Below are 19,927 nucleotides of genomic sequence, written 5' to 3' on the forward strand. Positions count from 1 at the left end.
TCTCCCAGGGATGGTGCCCCCCGTTTGGACGCTGAGGTCAGAGTCCTGCTCAGAAACATGAGCCCTGGCTCAGGACCTGAGCCCTGCAGCCAGCACTGCCAGGAAAAAGAGAGAAAAACTACTGTGCTTAATCGCTATAATTATTCTTCCAGTTGAAACCATTCAATTGGTCTCTAACTGGGCATATATCTCTGCCTTTTCCCCCCAACATTTTATTCTACAGATGCATTAGTGCTTTAATACCCTTACTACCCTTCTGACCGAACTCAGAAGAAGGGTGTTTCCTCATGTCCATATGATTTGTCTCCTCTCCTCCAGTTCAGCTTCCACTCCTTCCCCTCCTCCATTGCTGATGTTAAGTCAAAAGGTTCAGTGGAAATTGTAGCTATGAACATGCAATTATTCTTTTTACAAGCTAACGAATATCCCATGCATATTTGATCACTATATTCAATTACACATCCATTTAAACAATACCCACGCACTAGTTTGCATCTGTATAAAGCTTTGATTGGACACTTTGAACCGGTTGTTTGCTGCCTGCTCTGGCCTGCATGTAGAAAATCAGCACGACTGTTGCATAAAGCACACGTCAAAGCACACTATGCATAAAATGACATTATTTTCAAGTGAACTTGAATTGGAATCAGGAAAAAAAACCTTGCACTGTGCATTTCCTAAAGAAAATGAGTCCTGTGGGAAGAAAGCTTTCTCTTGAGTACAATCTTCAAAACTTGAGTTTCCTTTCATTAAGCCGGGAGTGGGAAACATGATTTATTTTTTTCCCCAAGAAAACGCTCGTTTCCACTAGCCTGTCCTCAGAACGGTGCGGTCTGACCAGAGCAGTTGAAGAGACTAATCTATCTCCAACACTTCAATAAAATGTAAATGTTTGTCATAATAATGCCCCCATTGTCAGCCCCAAACGGGGATTTTTCAACCTCTGACTCCCAGCAATGACGAGCCGAGCAGCAACAGCCGAGTGCTGAAAGAATTTTTCAACAGCAATTTGCTTGTTCCAATTTGCTTTTCAGGGCTGCTGATCGGGATTGCCGGAGAGCCTGTAAAAGGATCTCGTCCTATTAATTCGGCCCAGYCTCTCCTCTTGTTCTAGTCATATTCAGTTTCTTTGGGAGTTCCACTGAGTAAGTTAATTGAATTAGAAGTGCCACCAGGAGCTTGCAGGCACATCTACGGTTTCATGTCTAAACCCAGCTCCCTTCGGCTGCAGAAACAGATACGTGCACCTGTTGAGAAGGTGCAGAAATGTCTAGCAAGGACTTATTCCCCCTACGATAGCCCCTGGTTCTCCTCTAACGTGGGTCCGACCATAGAGGCCAGCTCTGTCACTTATACACCCGCATGTTCTTTGGCCAAACCCATGAGATGGAGAAATATAATCACTGAATTAGAAAAATAAGAATGCAAGCGCAGTGATTTGAGAAGTGATTTTATAGGAATGGATTAATTTCGCTCCATGCTGCTTGTCTCCTTTGGACTTAAGACTAAATATACCTTTTATAGCAGTTCTGAGAGTTATTTTTCTAATAGCTTAATCTGCAGTCCCATCTCACCCACAAATATAGCTAAATAAAATGATACCAACTGGATTCTGACCTTTTTCCTACAGCGGCAAAGCCTACTAACTTTCAGTTTAGTGGTCAATATAAGCACTGTTTTTCTATCGGAAACAAAATCATAATTCATGCTTGCTATTGCATTTTTAATGAGATTTTGAAGAAAAAACCACCTAACATTATGCTCCCAAGCCTGAAAGCTCTTCAGGAGCTGGAAGAACCTCTGTCAGTTGGGTGTCTGGGGAGATTTGAAATTTGTGTTTGTCCTTTCCTTTGCAAAAGTCCTTCAAATGCTAAAGTGATTTCTTAGTGATCTGAGAACATATTTCTGAATCCAGCACTTGCCAGCTGCAAAAGTACGATGAAGACAAAATACAGCAACCTGCTGCACAGCCAGCAGAATAAAGCTAAGCGACATAAATAAGCAATATATAGGAAGCAATCGCTGCTGCTGCTGCTCTTTGCTGCTGAAGCAATGGTTGAGCAGCACCACCGGGGGGCAGAAAAGGCCTTTGAAGAATATGAGCCTCTTTCTTGGGCACAGCAGTGTTTCTCCAGTCAGTAAAGTTCTTCCCTTTCTGATTTTTTCCTGCTTATTATGAAAATTACTATGTCCTATGACCTTTTAAAACAGAGGTCTGTGCACTGGACGTTGTCTGTTTTGAGTTGTCTTTGCTCTAGAAATGCTGCTGGTGGATTGGGAAGGGAAAATATCTGCGTGACGGGTATGTTGGAAGTACCTCCTGCTTTGGGAACAGACACCTATTTCTTCAGAAATTAAATAATCATCAGTTATCGTGATCAATTTGGAAATAACTTTCAGTGCAAAAAAGGATAGGTCAGGTGTTTAATGAAAGTTTATTATTGCTTGATTTGGGAAAAATAGCAAGCMAAACCCCTAGATGCCATTCAGCTATTTAGTCTTTTTTTTTTTTTTCTTATTTATAATATATACATGGCTATATGTGATAAATACACACGAACAGGCCTGCACAAATACTTCARAAAAAGGACTCTCCTCTTCCTTTCCTTGCACTACACATTTTCCTTTCTCCTTAAATCAAAGCAATGCGGTTCAGGGCATTTTCTGCATTTCATATAATACAACCTAATCTTCCTAAATAATTTAATCTAGTCATTAGCTAAATCGAGTCATCAGTTATCTATCAACAGCTAGGCAGAGCAGTGATCAGCATGGGGCTTGTGGGCATCCGTTTGATTTATTTTGGTCACTGTTATGCTATAATGTTGGGCAGACAACGTTTTGGCTTCTTTTCAAAGCGTAATTTCTCTCTCGCGCTGGCATATTGTGGAGTTCGTATAATCATGCTGGTAAATATGTAAAATGTTTTAAAATTCTCCCCTTGTGTTTTTACTGAATCATGAGTCCATGTTATGTTATAGTTGCCGGASAGACTCTCAGCAGCCTCACAGACTATCACATTACTCCAGATTTTGGCATTTCTTAAAAAGGGATTTTTTTTTCTTAAACCCACTACAGCGGAATGGCCCTTAAGAAGCTGTTACTGTCTAGAGTGTAAATCCTCCTTAGTTTGTATTTTATTGACTTGATAAAATGCGATGGGGGCCTCCGATAGGCTGGTGGGGGTGGGAGGTGGTAGACCAGAAGGATACACTTGCTTAGGAAAATTTCCTTGGAAATTTTCCCTGGCGATGGAAATAARTGGGAAGTCGGGTTGCAGGCTAGAAGCTGCTCACGTGTGACTACTGACCCTGCAGAGCAGCTTTTTGGAAACTCAGATTATTTGATGTGAGGAAGCAAGAACACAAATTATGTCTTTGAAGGATGGATTAAAGGTTGCTTGTTTTGTGGAACACAAAAATGTCCAAATACCATCCTGMCTCTGCAAAGATATGAGCGCAGTTTAACTTTCCGAGGCTGATTTCAACTCTACTGATGGAGAATTCATTTAAGTCAATGCTTTAAATATCCAGAGGTCCTAAAATGGGAATAATTTTTCTTCTCCACAGCATATAATTAGCATCTATAAACAAACAATCCCCCCTAAAATGAGCGAGTCAGAATGAAAATCCTTGCAGCCGCTTTGACCAAAAGAAAGAAATGTGAAGGATATTGTTCTGCATTTCTCCTTGCAATAGGAAAATAGAGCTTTTCACCCCATCCTGTAATCACATTCTCCCTGGCCGACCCAGCTGAAAGCAGGATCCGGACCGTGCTCCTGGCGCTCCCGGGTCTCCGCAGCATCTGGGTCTACGAAACGATGCATGATTCAGTAAGAAGGCAAAGGAAAACTAGATTACTGAGCAGTCGGACAGCCGCAGATCCCATGCCTGAGGTTGGGAAGATTCGATTTTAGGGCTTCTGTAATCGGTTGCGATGGATATTCTTCTGTGAGCGGGTGGTGGCAGAAAATATTGAACTGTGCCAGGATTAATAGGGGCAGAGCTGGAGAAGTAGAAAAGGGATTTTTAGCAAAAGGCAAGGGGAATTCTAAGGGATGACAGTTCAGGAGATTAAACAGGAGAGCGTTGTGCTCTAGCACAAAATCGTGCACCGTTCTGYAAGAGAAGAGCAGCATCGCCGGAGCAAGGGAAAAAGCAACCGGACACACAGCATTTTGGTAGACACGCCACAAAAAAATAAATCGCAATATGACAWATATTTGATTTTGGAAGGCGAGCAGGGGCCGGCGTGCCCAAACATTCATGCCGCAGCGGCGACGTTTGTCCCGTTACGGAAGAAACCAACTCCTTTTGCCATTCAGTTGACTTTCTAACTCGGGAGACGGGACTTTACCTCTTCAAACACGGAGAATAGATTGCATTCTTGGCCCGCGCTTTGAAAGGTTATGGAGAATAAACGCACACCCTGGTAGTGTTCTAGTGAGCTCCCTAATCTCAGTTGCACTTTGTCAGAACGAGGTAACTGGTAGTTAAGTGAAATACCTTAGATCAAAGGGGGATTAATCGCCAACTGAATCCTTGCTGAATAAACCTGTCATTCAAGAAAATTATTTCCACTGAACTTAGCAGCGGATTGGAGGTATTTGCATAACAGGGACCCAACGTGCTTCAGCCAGGTTAAAAGGTTCGGAATTCATCCAGTGTTTAGCTTTTTGGCTCCTTTTCCTTTCAGCGGCCCTGTACAATGGTTTTTAATCTGATAATGCAGCTAACTATCTAAATGATGTCCGAACAGGAAAGTATTGCAAAGTTTGCGTGAGGGATGGATCAATTTCACTTTCAGGAACTCCTAAATCTGATTTGTCGGAATTTAAGATGTAATCCTTCCAAAAAAAAAAAAAAAAAAAAAGTCCCTTAAACCCAAGGGCTGTTTATTAAGGTCCTTTTTTTTTTCTTTTTTTTTCTTTTTTTTTTTTTTGACCTTTGTCTTAGGAACAGCTCGTCCTGCCTGCTGCTTTCCCTGGATTTGAAGGCAGGACTACGAGCGATGCTGGGCATGCCTGGGTTGGGAACGCACGTGGGTGCGAGCAGATTTGGGGGCTTCCTCTTTTGCATTTGTTTTTCGGAGGTCACCGTGAATTCACACATAAGCCACACGGATATAATTAAATAATGGGACCCAACAGGCTTCCATCATTTTCAAGGATCAGCCCTCCTAAGAGTTCCAGCCACCATGGGCTCGTTCAGGTTTTGTCGGGTGATTTGTGCCAACGTTTTTAACCCGAGTGAATTATCTCTGTTTTATTGTCGCTGTTTTTTGATAGGACTTTTTGCAGAGAAATCTTTTGCAGGGAARAGAAAATAAGGGGTCATCCTCATCTATCAGGCAGCGGCTTTTGAATCTAGACTGCAAGATCCGGGAAAAACGCACTGAAAAAATGTAGATTTTGGGAGAATGCCTTCTTGCCATCTCCCTCTCAAKTCTCCCTGTGGTTCATTTGCAAGCACTTGCACCTCTCCTACCTTTTGGGCACATGGGAGAATGTCAAGCTACACGGCGGACGTCAGATTTCATAATCAGATTTTGACAATAAATGGAATTCAGCTACTTTGGCATCTAGAATGCGCCTGACACCATTCATTCTTTCAGGGGGAGCAGTTCATATTCATTGCAAACTCAAAGCATCTTTCAACTTAAAAAAAAAAATTGCAAAGAATGGTTATCAAAGAAAATGAATAAAATCCATATTGAGATAATTTTTTAGAAAATGATTGAAGTTTTAACCCAAGAAAGGACTCTTAGAGTTTCTTATAGCTTAGAATAAGAACATGTCAATCACGATTAAGCTTCTGGAATTGGAATCCCTTTGAAATGCAGCTGTTTCTTCTTTAATTGTGGCAGCGGACTCAAAAGAAAAGAAAGGTCCAGCCTTAAAGATGAGTAAGGAATACAAAATAGCTCAGGATTAGTTGTGGAGTTCAAAGGTCGCTAATTACACTAAGGAGTTCCCAGACACAGGGAAAACATTAAACAGGTCACCTACCAAACGGGAAACAGTCTTTGACTTAAAAAAAAAAAAAAAAGGAAAAAAAAGTTCCCAAAGAGACAGGTTTCTGGAGAAAATCAAAAAATCTAAAGCATTGCAGTGAGAGCACCTGATCTTGGTGGGAAGGAAATGGGTTGGGTTTAGGTTGCTGTTGTTGTGTGATGCTGCAGATGGCATCAGGCTTGGGAAAAATTATCCAGAGCTCAGCCAGGTTTCTAGAAACCTTGGGAAGGTGGGAGGACAGGGCTTGAAACATCTGATTTCTYGCTGTTGGAGGTCAACCCTTAAACACAGTCTCCAGGAGGGTTTGCATATGACTCATCTGGCCAAGGACGAGCTGGTGGGCACAGGTGGGCATGGCTTGGATGGAGAGCTTTTTGCCAGGCTGCTTGATGGCAGGGGCAGCGCCTCGTGCAGACCAGGAGATGGGTCTTCACGGGCAAGGACTTGATTCCCCTGGGACTCTGATGGATGCTCCAAGCTCCTCTCYGGTCCCGCTGACTTGTCTGCATTGATGGAGGAGAACTCAGCCTTTATTTTCTCAGATGTTGCTCTTCTGCCCAAATCATCATTAACACCTTTTATTTCAGCAAATATTCCTAGGTCTTAGGGAAAAATGAGATTTGTGGAAATATGAAAGGGGAATTCTAGATAATCTGAGAGATGCATCTATCAGAGTGATCTACGCTGGGCCTACACAGGGTCCTACTCATGCCTGTGTGGGACACATTCATGTGTGGAAGGCAACATGGGGGACAGTGACAGTGAAACAAGGCACTGAGAACCCCACCACAGGAAGAAGTGGAACAGAAGCAAATTTCAGTATGTTCAGAAATATGGTAAATGGAAGCCTGTGGGAAATGAGTCAAAGAGATAAGACAGCCCAGGCTGTTTTTCAAAGCAACAGTAAGAAAGAACAAGTGTAATGTAGGCGGTGGTGAAGGAAAGGCAGAAGATACAAGAAAGGACAAAATGGGTGGCCACACAAGCTCAGCTATTACTAGAAGAACTTGTACAAACAGGGCAAAATGTCACCAATTTCTAAGGATATGCATAAAAGATAGCATACATAAACAGAAGAAAGCTGCTGCAAAGATCAATGTTTAATGCCTTTTTATTTGTTTCAGTATATGGTAGCTTAACTGCTATCAAACTGCCAAAGAATATCAGAAAACAACAAAAATATCAGAAAACAAAAGCAACAAAACAGAATAAAAATGCAGAAGAGAGGAAGAGGAGGGAAGAAATATACTAAGAGACAACTCAGAAAAAGTAATTGCTTATAAATTACCCCAGGTAACAGGATTTACCCCAGAGTACTYGAGGAACTGGCAAAGAGCATCTTGGAGGTGTTGCCATATACTTTAGGACCCTGGTGGGAGGAGTGGACTTCYGGAATACCAGAACAGTATAAAATATTTCTAAACAGAGTAAATAGAGCAGGGATAAGTAACAGCCAGTATGGATTTGCCAGCAGCCRGTGCTGTTATGTGCACTAATTCCTTTCTGCAGTGGGAGAAACAGGCCTCACGAGCAGGTTGAGGACACTTGAGAGTGGCAAAGCTAATGGCCATCAAGGCTGGTTGGGCTTTGGAGGAGGAGGAGAGCACATAGGACATTGAAGGGGATCCTGCTCCTCACCTCGACACCTCAGGACAGTGTATGTCTTTGGGACACAACACTTGGAAAGAGAGGTAGGCCATGCCAAGGGAAGCATGGTGACTGAGGGGTAGGCGGGTGTGGAAGAACCAGGCCCCTTTAGGAGAAATGTATTCCATGATAAGAACATGAAAATCAGCTAGGGTCGAATGATGGGGGGGTTAGGGAACATTCCTTGGAAGGTTTAAGGATAAACAGTCCCTTCAGAGTGCGGGTATGTACTCTCTAGGCCGCTTCCAACCCTGCACCCCAAAGCATTGATCCCCTGCAAGTGGCAGATATTGTGTATAAATACATAGATACCTACCTACCTACCTACATATTCCTGGAATGCTCTGCCCTAAAATATGTCTTTTAGTCCTTGACCTCCTCATGGCTTGTCTCAAAAGTCCCCCAAACTGTACATTTTTCTAGGAAAGGGGGCACTGTATGCTCAGGAGAGTTGCCAAGTGCTCTCACCATTGCCAAGTACTCCTCCTGCTATGTTTTTCTTCCATAAACACTCAATGATTATATTGGTCCTTTTGGCCACAACAATGCACACCTCAGCCTTGGACTAAGTCTTTTTGGGTCTTGTATCCCCCTCAGCTCCCTCTTCCTCTCACCCTGTGTAGATGGCATCTGTTCCAGAAGATACTATTGTGACTGCTTGTGCTGGAACATCTACTTTTGGCTTTGCCACATCATTCTGGATGTGGTTTTTCAGTATTTTCATTAATCTCTACTTCTCAGTTATTGCCCCGTCCACAAATTTCATCAATGGAAATTGTGCTTTCTTCCACAAACTATTAAGTCACAACAGTTGGAATCTAAAACATTTTGATGACTGTTCCTTATTGCTATTGCACTCTGAAATGTCAGCTATTTTTTACTGTATTTAATRGGTTACACATGAACTTTGCTGTCCTTTAATTTCATAGGGATCTGCTACATCAACCCTACTATCCTTTCCAATTGAACTTGCAATCTCATCCAAGAAGTTCTGCTATAAATTCATGTTAGTTGCCATTACTTGTATTACTCCAGAATTCCATGAAACAGAGTTCATTTTTATTAATGAAGTGAGTTCAATATTAACTTTATGCTTATTTATATCCACTGTTTTTTTTTGGGGGGGGGGGTCATGCCAGGTTGGTAAGGCAACGCTTTTAAGTCTTTCTGTTTATTCTTGTCAAAGCTGTGCACATTCATTTTCTTCTAGTTGTTTGAAATGCACTATTAAGTCAGAAGAACTTGAGAGAGCTATTTTACAACTCTTYGTGCAAAACTATCTTCATGTATTTGCATGCAATCTACATCATCGAGGAAATTATATATCCCAAGCACTTGAAGCAGCAAGAGTTCATTTGAAGAAACAGTGCTCTGTGCTACAAGAGAATTCTTAATTTTTCTCTTCAAATCTGAGTATTTTTAAGCAATTGTATCATCTTTAAAGGAGGTGTTAGTACTTTAAATTGTTAAACAACAGATAGAGTGCTCAATCCCCTGCCCACCAGAACTACTGCTAGATGCCACCACTGTCATGTAGTCCTCAGACTCTGGTGAGCTTATAATTACATCTTCCCTATTTAATTTTTAATGCCCTTTTCTCCCTCATATGAACATAAAAAAAAAAATGGTTAGAGCAAATAGAGAAACAGTGAAGCTGTTGGAGAAATTACCAGGGAATGCACAAAGATCTAGAGAACGGCTTAGTCATTTATAACTCCWTGAACATTGCCTTCCAGGAAGGCCAAAACTGTAGTCTTTTCCTATACCTCCTGTTTTCTACCTACTTCTGGAGGCACCTGAAACCTCTTGGGGAGGAATTGCCCATGCATCAGTACAGATTGGGGACTGACCTCTGGAGAGCAGCTCTGCAGAGAAGGATGTGAGCATCATGGTGGACGACAAGTTGACCATGAGGCAGCAGTGTGCATTAAGAAGAGCRTCTCCAGCAGGTCGAGGGAGGTGATCGTCCCCCTATACACGGCCCTGGTGAGGTCACATCTGGAGACTGTGTCCACCCAGTTCTGGGCTCCCCAGTACAAGAGGGATGTGGAGCTGCTGGAGAGAGTCCAGHGCAGGGCTACCAGGATGATCAGGTGCCTGGTGTGTCTGCCCTATGAGCAAAGGCTGAGGGAGCTGGGCCTGTTCAGCCTGGAGAAGAGAAGGCTGAGGGGSSACCTGATCAGTGTCTATAGATACCTCAAAGGAGGCAGTGAGGAGGAGGAGCGGCCTCTTTTCAGTGGTGGCCAGCGACAGGACTAGAGGAAATGGCCACAAACTGAAGCACCAAAAGTTCCACAGGAACTTAAGGAAAAATTTCTTGATAGTGAGGGTGCCYGAGCCCTGGCCCAGGCTGCCCAGAGACGTTTTTGAGTCTCCTTCTCTGGAGATCTTCCAAACCTGCTTGGACRCCACCCTGTGCCACGTGCTCTAGGTCACTCTGTGTGTGCAGGGGGGTTGGACCAGATGATCTCTAAAGGTCCCTTCCAACCTTAAGGATTCTATACCTTCACCCACAGCACTTAATTTCTCTCTCATGCCCTATGTTCTGCAAGGCATGACTAAAGTTACCTCAGTCATGACACAGCCGAGTTGCTTGTTGTCTAGTTTGAACGAGATCAAGTGTTCCTCTGCTTATCTCCTCTGCATAAGATGGCAGTGGTTCAAGCAGCTCTCACAGGTTAGTTGTTATGGAAAAGGCTGCTATTGCCAATGAGAAAATCAGCTTGTTCCTTCCTTTTACCTCACAGGGGGTGGAGAACACATGTTCACTACCCTTCTTCTCCATGAGGATGCAAACCCAGCTCCTCCATACACAGGAGACACCCTCATCTGAACTTACGAAGGCTCAAGCTTCCTAAGCATCCTGGAGATTCAGCCTTTCCCCTTCCCAAAACAGAAGTGTAGCCATCAAACCAGGAGAAAGGCTTAATCACAACCTCTCTATATCAGTGCTGATGTCTCACAGATGTATAAAGTCACTCATGGTTAGAAGAGAAGCATCAGCCACCCTCCATCCAAACCGACATTGAGAGCAGCACCCAAGACTAAGCTCACATTCCTGAGTACTGTAGATGTCCTAATCTTGACAGAAGCTGGAAATACAGGCAAAAGGAAACCCAAAAAGGAACATGATGTGGGAAGACCTCCATGCTTTGAATTGCAAGAGGACTCTCTTGTTCTAGTGCCACGAGAGTTTCTGCAGTCCCATCACTGCAGACCATTTCCTGGGGAGGGTTCTTCAGACACCTGCAAAGGAGAAAAGCCATTTCTCCCATGGGATGCTCTGCCACATAGACAGTGTCCGCGCTTCTCATGGGAAGGCTGGAAGCCCACCCCACATACTGAGATGTGCCCAGCACACGGTGCATGATCTGAACTGCTGCAGTAGAGACACCCCCTGTCCCCATGCACACTGTGGTGTCAAGGCATGCAGCTGCCTAAGATGAGGGTTGGACCCAAAGCAAATTCATTAATTCACCTTTTGCCTGCTAAACACAACAGACTCGCAGCATCTTTGTGAAATGGGTCATAGCAGAGCTCTCCTTGATAAGTTTGCATAGCAGTTGCAGGCGAACGGCATGTCTCACATGAATTAATCCATTCTTTAGAACATTTAACCAACCAATTAGATTACTATCTCAATCTAAGCATTTTTTAAATTATAGCTTAAAACTTTTCTCCTTACATAATCACTAATCTTATTTATCACACAGCGTACAGTTAAACAAGAGGTAGGGCAGGAGCAGCCGGCACGCTCAGTTATTAGACCGCATTCTTCTCTTCTTTTGTGCTGCTCTCCAGGTTTCCTCAGTTTTTCACCAGCCTTTCAGAATTTGCTCATTTCCTGATAACTCCATTTCCTGTGTTCCTGCAGATACCAATTTTCTTCTCAAAATTAGAGGTTTCCTCTGTAAGCTGAGTCCTTTTCCTTTAAGTCTATATTTTTTTTTTTTCTGGGGAAAATGGCTCGTTGATGCTTCTTGGAACCTCCAGCAGACGTAGCTGTTTTTGTCTGCTCAGAGTTAGACTTGTGCCTTTAAAAATCAGGTTCACATTTCTGCACTCAGTAATTCAGCTCTCAGAACAATGCAGTTTGCAGGCAGATATGAAAACAAACTCATTACCTCTGCAGACAGGAGCAATGAAGACTCCTCTGTCATCCCCTCTTGTAAAATGACATCTCGTATCACTCTGCCTCTCTTAAAATTCTTTTATATTATTGGCTCTGCCATATCTGGTACTCGTTTCTGCACAAAATCATCTTGCCAGAAGAAGGGAACTCTCTTGGTTTTAACTCTCCTGTTAATCTGGGTTTAAGAAGATTCTTGTACCTTCAGGACAGGAGTAAGACATTGAAAGCTTTCATGACCTGGTGAAGCCTTTGCTTTACAAAGTCAGTGAGGTAACTGTGAATCATCTTGGGAGGACATGTTCAGCCACACCAGTCGACATCACCCGCATCACCGGGTACTTATTTTGCACCAGTTMATCTTAAAACGGACATAAAAATGGGCAGGGCAAGTACCCTTTCATTTCCTTCTCTAAGCTGCTATCCAGGACTTAATGAGCATAAGTTGTTTTTAAATGGTTAAGAAAACCAAATTCTTTCAGTCTTTCTCACAACAGATTTTTTAAGAGGCATACACATCAAAAATGCTGCATTTTTTTATTGTATCACTAACATTAATTAGCTGTTTTTTATTGTTGTTTAAATAAATAAATCATTCATTAGTAAATATGGTTTTGTACATGATAGGTGCCGATGCTTTGGAATTCCAGATGTAGTAATCACAGGAAGTCAGCTCCCGGGCTAAAAAACAGGCAAGAGAAATTAGCATTAKGAGGTGCCTTACAATCAGACATTCCTTCATCCCAGTTAAAAGACTACTAATCCAATCTTACTAGTTTACAGAAAAGGTTTAATGGCCTCTTTAAACTCTAAGGCTCTTATTATTATTTGAAAATTGTTTCTGATAATGAAACATTTAAAGTCTCAGCTTCAATTACCTTTACTAATATATCAGTCATAAGCTTAAAATTCAAACAGAGGTTAAGTCAAAAGCAGGTGGATGTCTTGGATTTTGTTCAATGAATATAAATTACATATTTGATATAAAATATACAGTACAAAAATAATGTTTTTTGGTGTTATAATTGAGGACTGAATATAACCTGTCACAAAACGAATAGCCATTTTTTAAATGCGTTTCTAGGCTTCTGCTAACATGACTAGCAGAAGTGAAAAGAGATACAAAGCAACACATAAAAATGCTTTCAATAGACATGACTGCTCAGATTTAACAAATGGCTATGGTGTTTGCAATTAGTAATGTTTTTGGTGCAGACTTGGAACTATTCGTGTTAATTCATGGAAAAGCAGACTTGGTTTCCATCTTCTGCTCTTGTAACCAAGAGGCCAGGCTACACAGAGGGGTTCTCTCTCTGTCTCCCTCAAGGAAACTAGGATTTTTCCTTTTTAACTGCCCAATTTTAGCTACTTATTTTTAGCCACTGATATCCAATTCATAACTTCACTACAAGGTTTCAGCTAAATCAATGTYTGGTAACTCACATGAATTGATTTTTGGTTTGCCTGGTGTAAAGAGCTGAACAGAATGCTGGTCTACATAACATCCAGTAAGTGTGAAGTCGGGAATCCTAAAATACAGCTAGAGAAAGAGAGGAAAACACAATCAGACGCATGCTGTTACGCTTACTGTATTTATGTTACATGCTCTTGGTGTGCAAGTGTATCCCAAAATGGCAAGGATACCATATGCTGCAGGCAAGAAAACAGAAAAGTCCATACTGAGAACAAAGAGGTCTGGTCAAAATCAATGTTGTCTTCACAGCCAATTTAAGAATAAAAAAATAAAAAAAAGATTACTAAGGCATCTTTCCTTAGACTGCAACTTACTTTTACATAAGCCGTGTTCCCAGTGCAAATGATATCAGTCGTGTTCTCTTCAGTTTTAGGGCCAAAAGCCACAGTTCCAGTAAAAGAAACTTCCAAAGACTTAGGGAACTTTTGTCCTAAAGCCAGAAACAGCATCTATTACACACTGAATATGGAAGACCGACTGGGGGAAGAGGTGGGAGGGTTCAGGGGTGCACAGCTTACCTATGACCCAGACCAGTAAGCTCTTCTCTCGTGACAGATCCAGTTGGCCATAACTAACTTTATATTCCAAATGAGTGATTGGGCCCCTGTGGTATGAAAGAGGGGTATTAAAGCCATTGAAATTTGTATTATTCAGTATTTGTTAACAGTTGCTTTGTTAAAGAAAGTAACAAATACCGCAAGCCATTATTTATGTGCACACAGACAAATCATACCAATCTAAACACACCATTAATTTATGGAAAGAAATTATAGAGCAGGAGGAAATGACTGTGGTTTCAACCTAGTAATCATAAGAAAACTGTTGATATTCCACTGTCTTCAGTTCACTGAGAGTATTTTACGAACATTATTATCAGCACCAGCAACTTTGTATCATTTCATCTTTAAATTTTCATGATAATTATGTGACAATACACTCATGGCAGTTGTCATAAAGGCTTAAATGAAAACGATCATTTTAATTTTAAATAACTATATTTTTGATAAGCTGATCTATAGCTAGGATTAGCAGACTTAAGGAACAGTAACCCTGGGTTGGAAGTGATCTCAAGACTTAATCCACTTGGAGTATTGTGACTACACACAATGGAAAAAAATACTCAGGAAAAAAGGTTATGTTAAAAAAAAAGAAATTATTCAGAATATTAAGAAATATTCTAATTGGAAATTACAAGACTTCTAAAGGAGTTTCTTGACACCTTACTACATCAGTCTCCTCTGCCATTATTTTGAGGTAGCCAAACATTTAATACTGATTTCTGATAGGTTCCTTTTAGGAAGATTACAGAGAAAAGCAAGGAATGTATTCATGAGTTCTTATTCTTACCTGTTAGGAAAAGGCATACGAGCTTCACAGTACTCAAAAGCATTCTTTATACTTTCATGAAGCTTTAAATTAACTGATAWTTTTAACTGCGATCCCTCTTCGTTCAGCTGATAACGTCCCAAAATTGGTGGAACGGGCACCTGAAGAACAGATATTTTTATTCCCTTGTGAAGCACATCTCTCTGCAGACCAGAAAACAATGAGGATCAGGGATGCTCTTACCTGGGAAGTGTAGGAACACAAGTCGAACGAATCTGATGGAGGAATGATAGGGAATTTATATGGTCCACTAAAGGCAGAATCATCCGACGTGTCGATGCTGGTCGACATGAACATGGCAGGGTCAACGGAAGTCACACAATGATGGACCACGATATCTTGGAGGGGAGAGCCATTAGTAGGGAGATTCAAACTGAGTGTGACATTTGGTGCAGCTCCCTCTATATCACACTTGAAAAAAAAATGAAGAAGTTATTCTAAAATATTTCCCTCAAATCAGAATTGCATGTTGAAAAACCAAATGCAAATATTAGCACATTGAAAAAATTCAACTGGTTTCAAATATTAGTACTGAAAAACACTTTCAAAGCAAAGTCCCCTTCCTTCTTGCTTTTCACACAGCATGACTACTGGCCCACAGCCTTGGCAACATAGCTTTTATTTTGTAAATATTCTTTATCTAGARAACAGCATACAAGAAAGTCAAGAACTCGCAGCGAAATCATTATAAATGTTATATAAACACACTCAGTGACAATCTAATTCAGCTGGTTTCACATCAACACACTAATTTATAATTAATACAATTAATATTAATATAACTAATAATATAGTTAATGCATTCAAACATGCTTTTAATGGCCACCGTGGTCTCATGCCAGCTTTTTCTCAGCCGCCACATGCAGAGCATCCCTTGTCTCAGCCCTTCGCGTGCCAGCTCAGCAGCACATGGTTACACCAGGGCTTGCTTTTTATGTAAGGCCATCCACTCTGCAAGRTGACCTAGAAACTTGTCCCTCGGAGAGCAGGAAGCTGTTCAACCTCATAATCCCTGCCACGATGTCTGGTGGGAAATACCCTAGACTTCAGAAGCGCAGTGCTCAGGTTGGCTTCCTTGGCTGATGAGGATCCCATCACCTCTTGCTAATAATTAAATTAGCGCGATCTCCTTTATTAGAAGGTCTTCCTCTTCTTCAAACAGCAGAAATTACAAATGCAATGCACTGTGATAAGGCACCGTGCTTCCTAAGCACGCTTTGAGACAAAGAGGAGGGTTAAATGTGATAAAAGCATCACAGTAGTTAGAGATGATTCAAATATCAACATATTTCATATTACATTAAGATTTTGTAATTATTACTGACATCTTTAATCAACTCCCTGATTTCTAGTCGTGAACAATGAATAACTTTGTCATGTACAATAATGCTCAAGAAACTATAAAAATGTTTTTGTTCACCAGACTCTGTACCAACTATTTTTATGTCAGTCATAAAAACTGCAACTTGTGGATTTGTTATCCGTTGTTACACTGCAGTGAAGCAGGGTAGAACATAAACTTTTGTTTGGTAAGAAAATTAATTAAAAAAAAAACCACTCATGTGAAGACATCCTGACTTATTCAGGAATTCAGTTTCTGACAAATTATTAAACATATCGTCTATTAGCTTGTTGGAAGTAAACTTGGCATTAAAATCACCATTTCTTAGTCTTTATATTCAAATACTGCACTGAATTTCTCCTTATTTCACTAAAAAAAAAAACTTGGAGAAATACACAGGATGTAGTTACTGCTGGAAATTTAACTCCCACGAATAGTGAGAAATGCAGGAAAATAACAATAAAGATCAAAATAAGATTCCCTGCTAGTATGTAATGGTCTGCGACACTTTCCAATACTATGGTAGCAAAAGACCTAGCAAATAAGCAAAATGAGCTGAATATTTCCTTTTTCAGCTTGCCTGAAAGGTAAGTGGTTTGGGCAGACTCGCACAAGAAATGTTCTCACCTTGCATGTTACAGTTCCATACACCTGCCACACATCCATGATATCTTTTTGGTCGTACTGCATGCACTTGACTTTTTCTGAGATGGAAACATTAATGTGTGGTTTGCCTTTATACGTGTTGGTTCTCCAAGCTGGCTGCTTCGGGTCACTGTGYGTAGAGAAGTCCTGAATGTCATCAAATGAGCTGTTCAAGCTGCGGATGTTTGTCTGTAAGGGGGTGCCAAGGGGACAGGCCTGCAGAAGCAAATTCCGGAGCTGGCCTATTTTGGCGCTCAACTCGGCTTCATTCTTCCGACTGGGAGAGATGTAGTCCTGAATGCCTATCAAAAGATCAAGTCCTTGTGGGATCCCACTAATGCTGAAGATGGGTGGCTGGGGCTTCAAGGGCTCCTCGACCAGTGCAAGACACGCGTAGATCAGATCACTCTTCTGAAAAGCCACCACGGGCCAGAGATCCCCCGCTTCGGTGCGCACCGAATACACGGGCGAGGTGTCAAGGCGAGTGCAGGTGTCTCGGTACTCCACGAAGTGCTGGTCCGTGATGCGCAGTTCGAAAAGCAAGGCTTTAAGGAAAGCCTCATCCTCCGGCACAGCCACGTGCGTAGATCCATTGAAGGCCTTTGCTCGCACTTCGACAGTGGGGTAACGTCTGTGACRTAGAAATGAGAGTGTCTTAATGCTACTGCAAACCAGGACATCATGCAAACATAATTCCTAAAAGTAGAGTCACACAGTCCCTTTGCTGGTTGTCAGAGAGGCAAGGAACGTTTTCAACATCTGTGTAATATTCCATAATCAAGGATGGGTTTCTTTTAGGATCAGAACATCATTGTCAATAAAACTTCTGCACACGTAATTTGGATTCAAAACAGCTAGCAAATTTTTAGTACACACTTTGAGCAAACACATTTGTTCACTTTTTTAAAGAAATGTCCATTTGTCCATCTGTCTACCTTTCCTGTCGCACGAAGATGTAGGATGTTTAAGCAGCACTAATGAAACTTAAGCTACTTGTATGCAGGTTTTGCATTGCCATTCTGAGCTTGCTTATTTGCTCTACAGTCGTGGCTTTGAGTTGACAACATTAACTAAAAATCTTYACAAAATTATAAATCCAAGAAAATTTTACTGCACAGTAACAGTTGCATATCTTTTTGTGGAGGTGAAATGAATTTTATGGGCTATGTGTAATATGTGCAACTTAAATCTGCTGATTGGTTCATCATTTAATTTGTCAACTTCTGAGTATCTGAGATGCAACCATATTGTTACAAAGACATAAACTTTGGGGTATTTAATAATTGCCATGTTACATCAATACATGCACTCCGCTTTATATTTTCTACAGATAATGTTTGAGGAAAAATCACATTAGCTGTTCAAGGCAACATCTGAAYCTTTTTCTCTGTATTACTATTATTACTTTTTTTCTCAAGAAAATGAGAATGAATTTCTCTTGAAGGTACCTAAATGTATCAAAAAGTTGTCTTTTAATAAATAGCTGAGAAAAAAATGATTTCTACTAATTTCTACTAATGCATTGGTTTTCATTTTTTGGGGAACTATGAACTACTTTGAATCTCTCTTAAATTAAGCTTGATCCAGGCTACATTTTTCCGTATTCTTTCTTGCGACTTCCCTTGATTATCTCAAAATCCTTGTCACAGGTTACACAGTGTAACCAGCTAAATCACTTTGCCTGTCACCTTGCAACAACAGATCTCATGGTGGTTTGTGCTTAGGCTCACATTCRTAAACATGGGCGAAAAATCCACACATTTGCAAATGCCTTCCATTAGTTCTCTTTTTTACACTGTCTTTTYGAAGACATATTGATAGTCTTATTTCTTAAACTGCTTTGCAGCTTGTSATCTCAGCAGTGCAGTACATGTCTCTGTACATGACATTCCTCTTCTGTCCCTCAACACTCACGTGGTTTTATCCTGCTGGTTAACAGCCTCCCTACATCCACTTTTCTTAGCTGAGTCTCTTACTGCAGGCAGTTCTACTTCCCTCCTGTTTATTTTTAGTCACTGTGCTGTTTTTGTTTGAGTCTTGCTCAGGCGTCTCGAGTGTTTCTGTAAGGAAAAGGCAAATCTAAGCGGGGAGAAGCCAGGGCCACGAGATCTGTAAACAGGATGCAGAAGACAGGGAGATGCATCCCGCGGTCCCTCTTCTATCTTGAGCAACAGGGAAACAGGGGCGTTGGCAACTTGCAAGTTTACAAGGACTTTCCTGAGCRAGGCCATTGATAAGAGGGTTCTTGTCAGCTTGGCGAGCATCTTGTTTGCTGCAGATGTTTCTAAAAACAAGGGAGATCTTTCAGCCTGACCTTTTGCTAACATCCCAATCCACCCGCTCCATTTGCCGAAGCTCCCCCACGCCAGGAAAGTCTTCTCATGCTGCTCCTGGATCTTCTCAGGTTCAGCTGGTGCACCGGGTGCTTATTCAGGCCCTTTACCCTCCCTTGGTTATCCTCTCGGAAAGTGATGATGCATTAAAAAAATTGAAGTTTCTTGGAATCAGTGCACTTTGGCAGCTCAGGAGAGAACACACACTCTTCTCCTGGATTAAGCTATGGTTAGATCAAAAAAAAAAAAAAAAAAAAAAAAAAAAAAAACGTGGAATGCTTTGATGTCCCAGATGTCTTCTCTAAGGTTAAAGATTAGGGCTCACGTATCTCCAGCTGGGTGCCTATGTCTGGAAACCATCGGTTTCCATGTGATCCAGCATTCCTTATATTGTCCGTGTCCCTTGTCAGGCCTATGGTCAGTTAGAGGCATAAACCTTGGGTTTCCACAGCTCTGTAATTCCCTCTGGGAATGCAGAAGATGTAAGCCTGGACATAAGCCCAAGTATCAAGGTTTGCCCTGCTCAAAGGGGCTCTGCTTGTCGTCGCCATCGTGACCACGGCCTACGGGACAAGTTCCTCCGGACGTGCCCATCTCCAGCCCTCCCTCTGCACCCTCCGCTCCTCACACAGGGGCTGCCTTTGCAGCAGGGAGGCCTCCGGGCAGGTCCTGCGGGTGACAGGAGCTCTCCAGCGCCAATCCCGAAGGGAATATSCCCTGTGGGGAGCTGCCTGCGCCTCAGGAACAGCCCCGGCTCTTGTGTCTTCTCCTCCTCCTCCCTCCAGCTCCACCAAGTTCCTCTCTAGGTCCCGTCCTCTGGGACTCCCCAACGATTGTCCCGCGCCTCCCTGGATGCATGGAACCACCAAAGAAGCAAGCAGGGCTTCCAACACCCCCTTTTTTGGGGTCATTACAATTAAAAGCACCCCCAAAACATGCCAAAAAAAAAAAAAAAAAA

General features: G+C 41.8%; 1 protein-coding gene across 1 annotated transcript; it reads right to left on the reverse strand.

The window, feature by feature from the left end:
* Positions 1 to 12,371: 12,371 nt before the first annotated feature.
* AP5M1 (adaptor related protein complex 5 subunit mu 1) lies at positions 12,372 to 18,378 on the reverse strand. The gene is made up of 8 exons (XM_026051467.1): positions 18,367 to 18,378; positions 16,619 to 17,332; positions 14,833 to 15,060; positions 14,611 to 14,750; positions 13,782 to 13,867; positions 13,578 to 13,693; positions 13,233 to 13,329; positions 12,372 to 12,470 (listed from the first exon to the last, which is right to left on the reverse strand). Exons 1-8 carry the CDS (start codon positions 18,376 to 18,378, stop codon positions 12,382 to 12,384), a joined length of 1,482 nt encoding a protein of 493 aa, XP_025907252.1. The 3' UTR covers positions 12,372 to 12,381.
* Between the last annotated feature and the right edge of the window lie 1,549 nt (positions 18,379 to 19,927).

The sequence above is a fragment of the Nothoprocta perdicaria genome, unplaced genomic scaffold (genome assembly GCF_003342845.1).
Source record: "Nothoprocta perdicaria isolate Ctin4 unplaced genomic scaffold, notPer1 scaffold_76, whole genome shotgun sequence".
Taxonomy (NCBI): domain Eukaryota; kingdom Metazoa; phylum Chordata; class Aves; order Tinamiformes; family Tinamidae; genus Nothoprocta; species Nothoprocta perdicaria.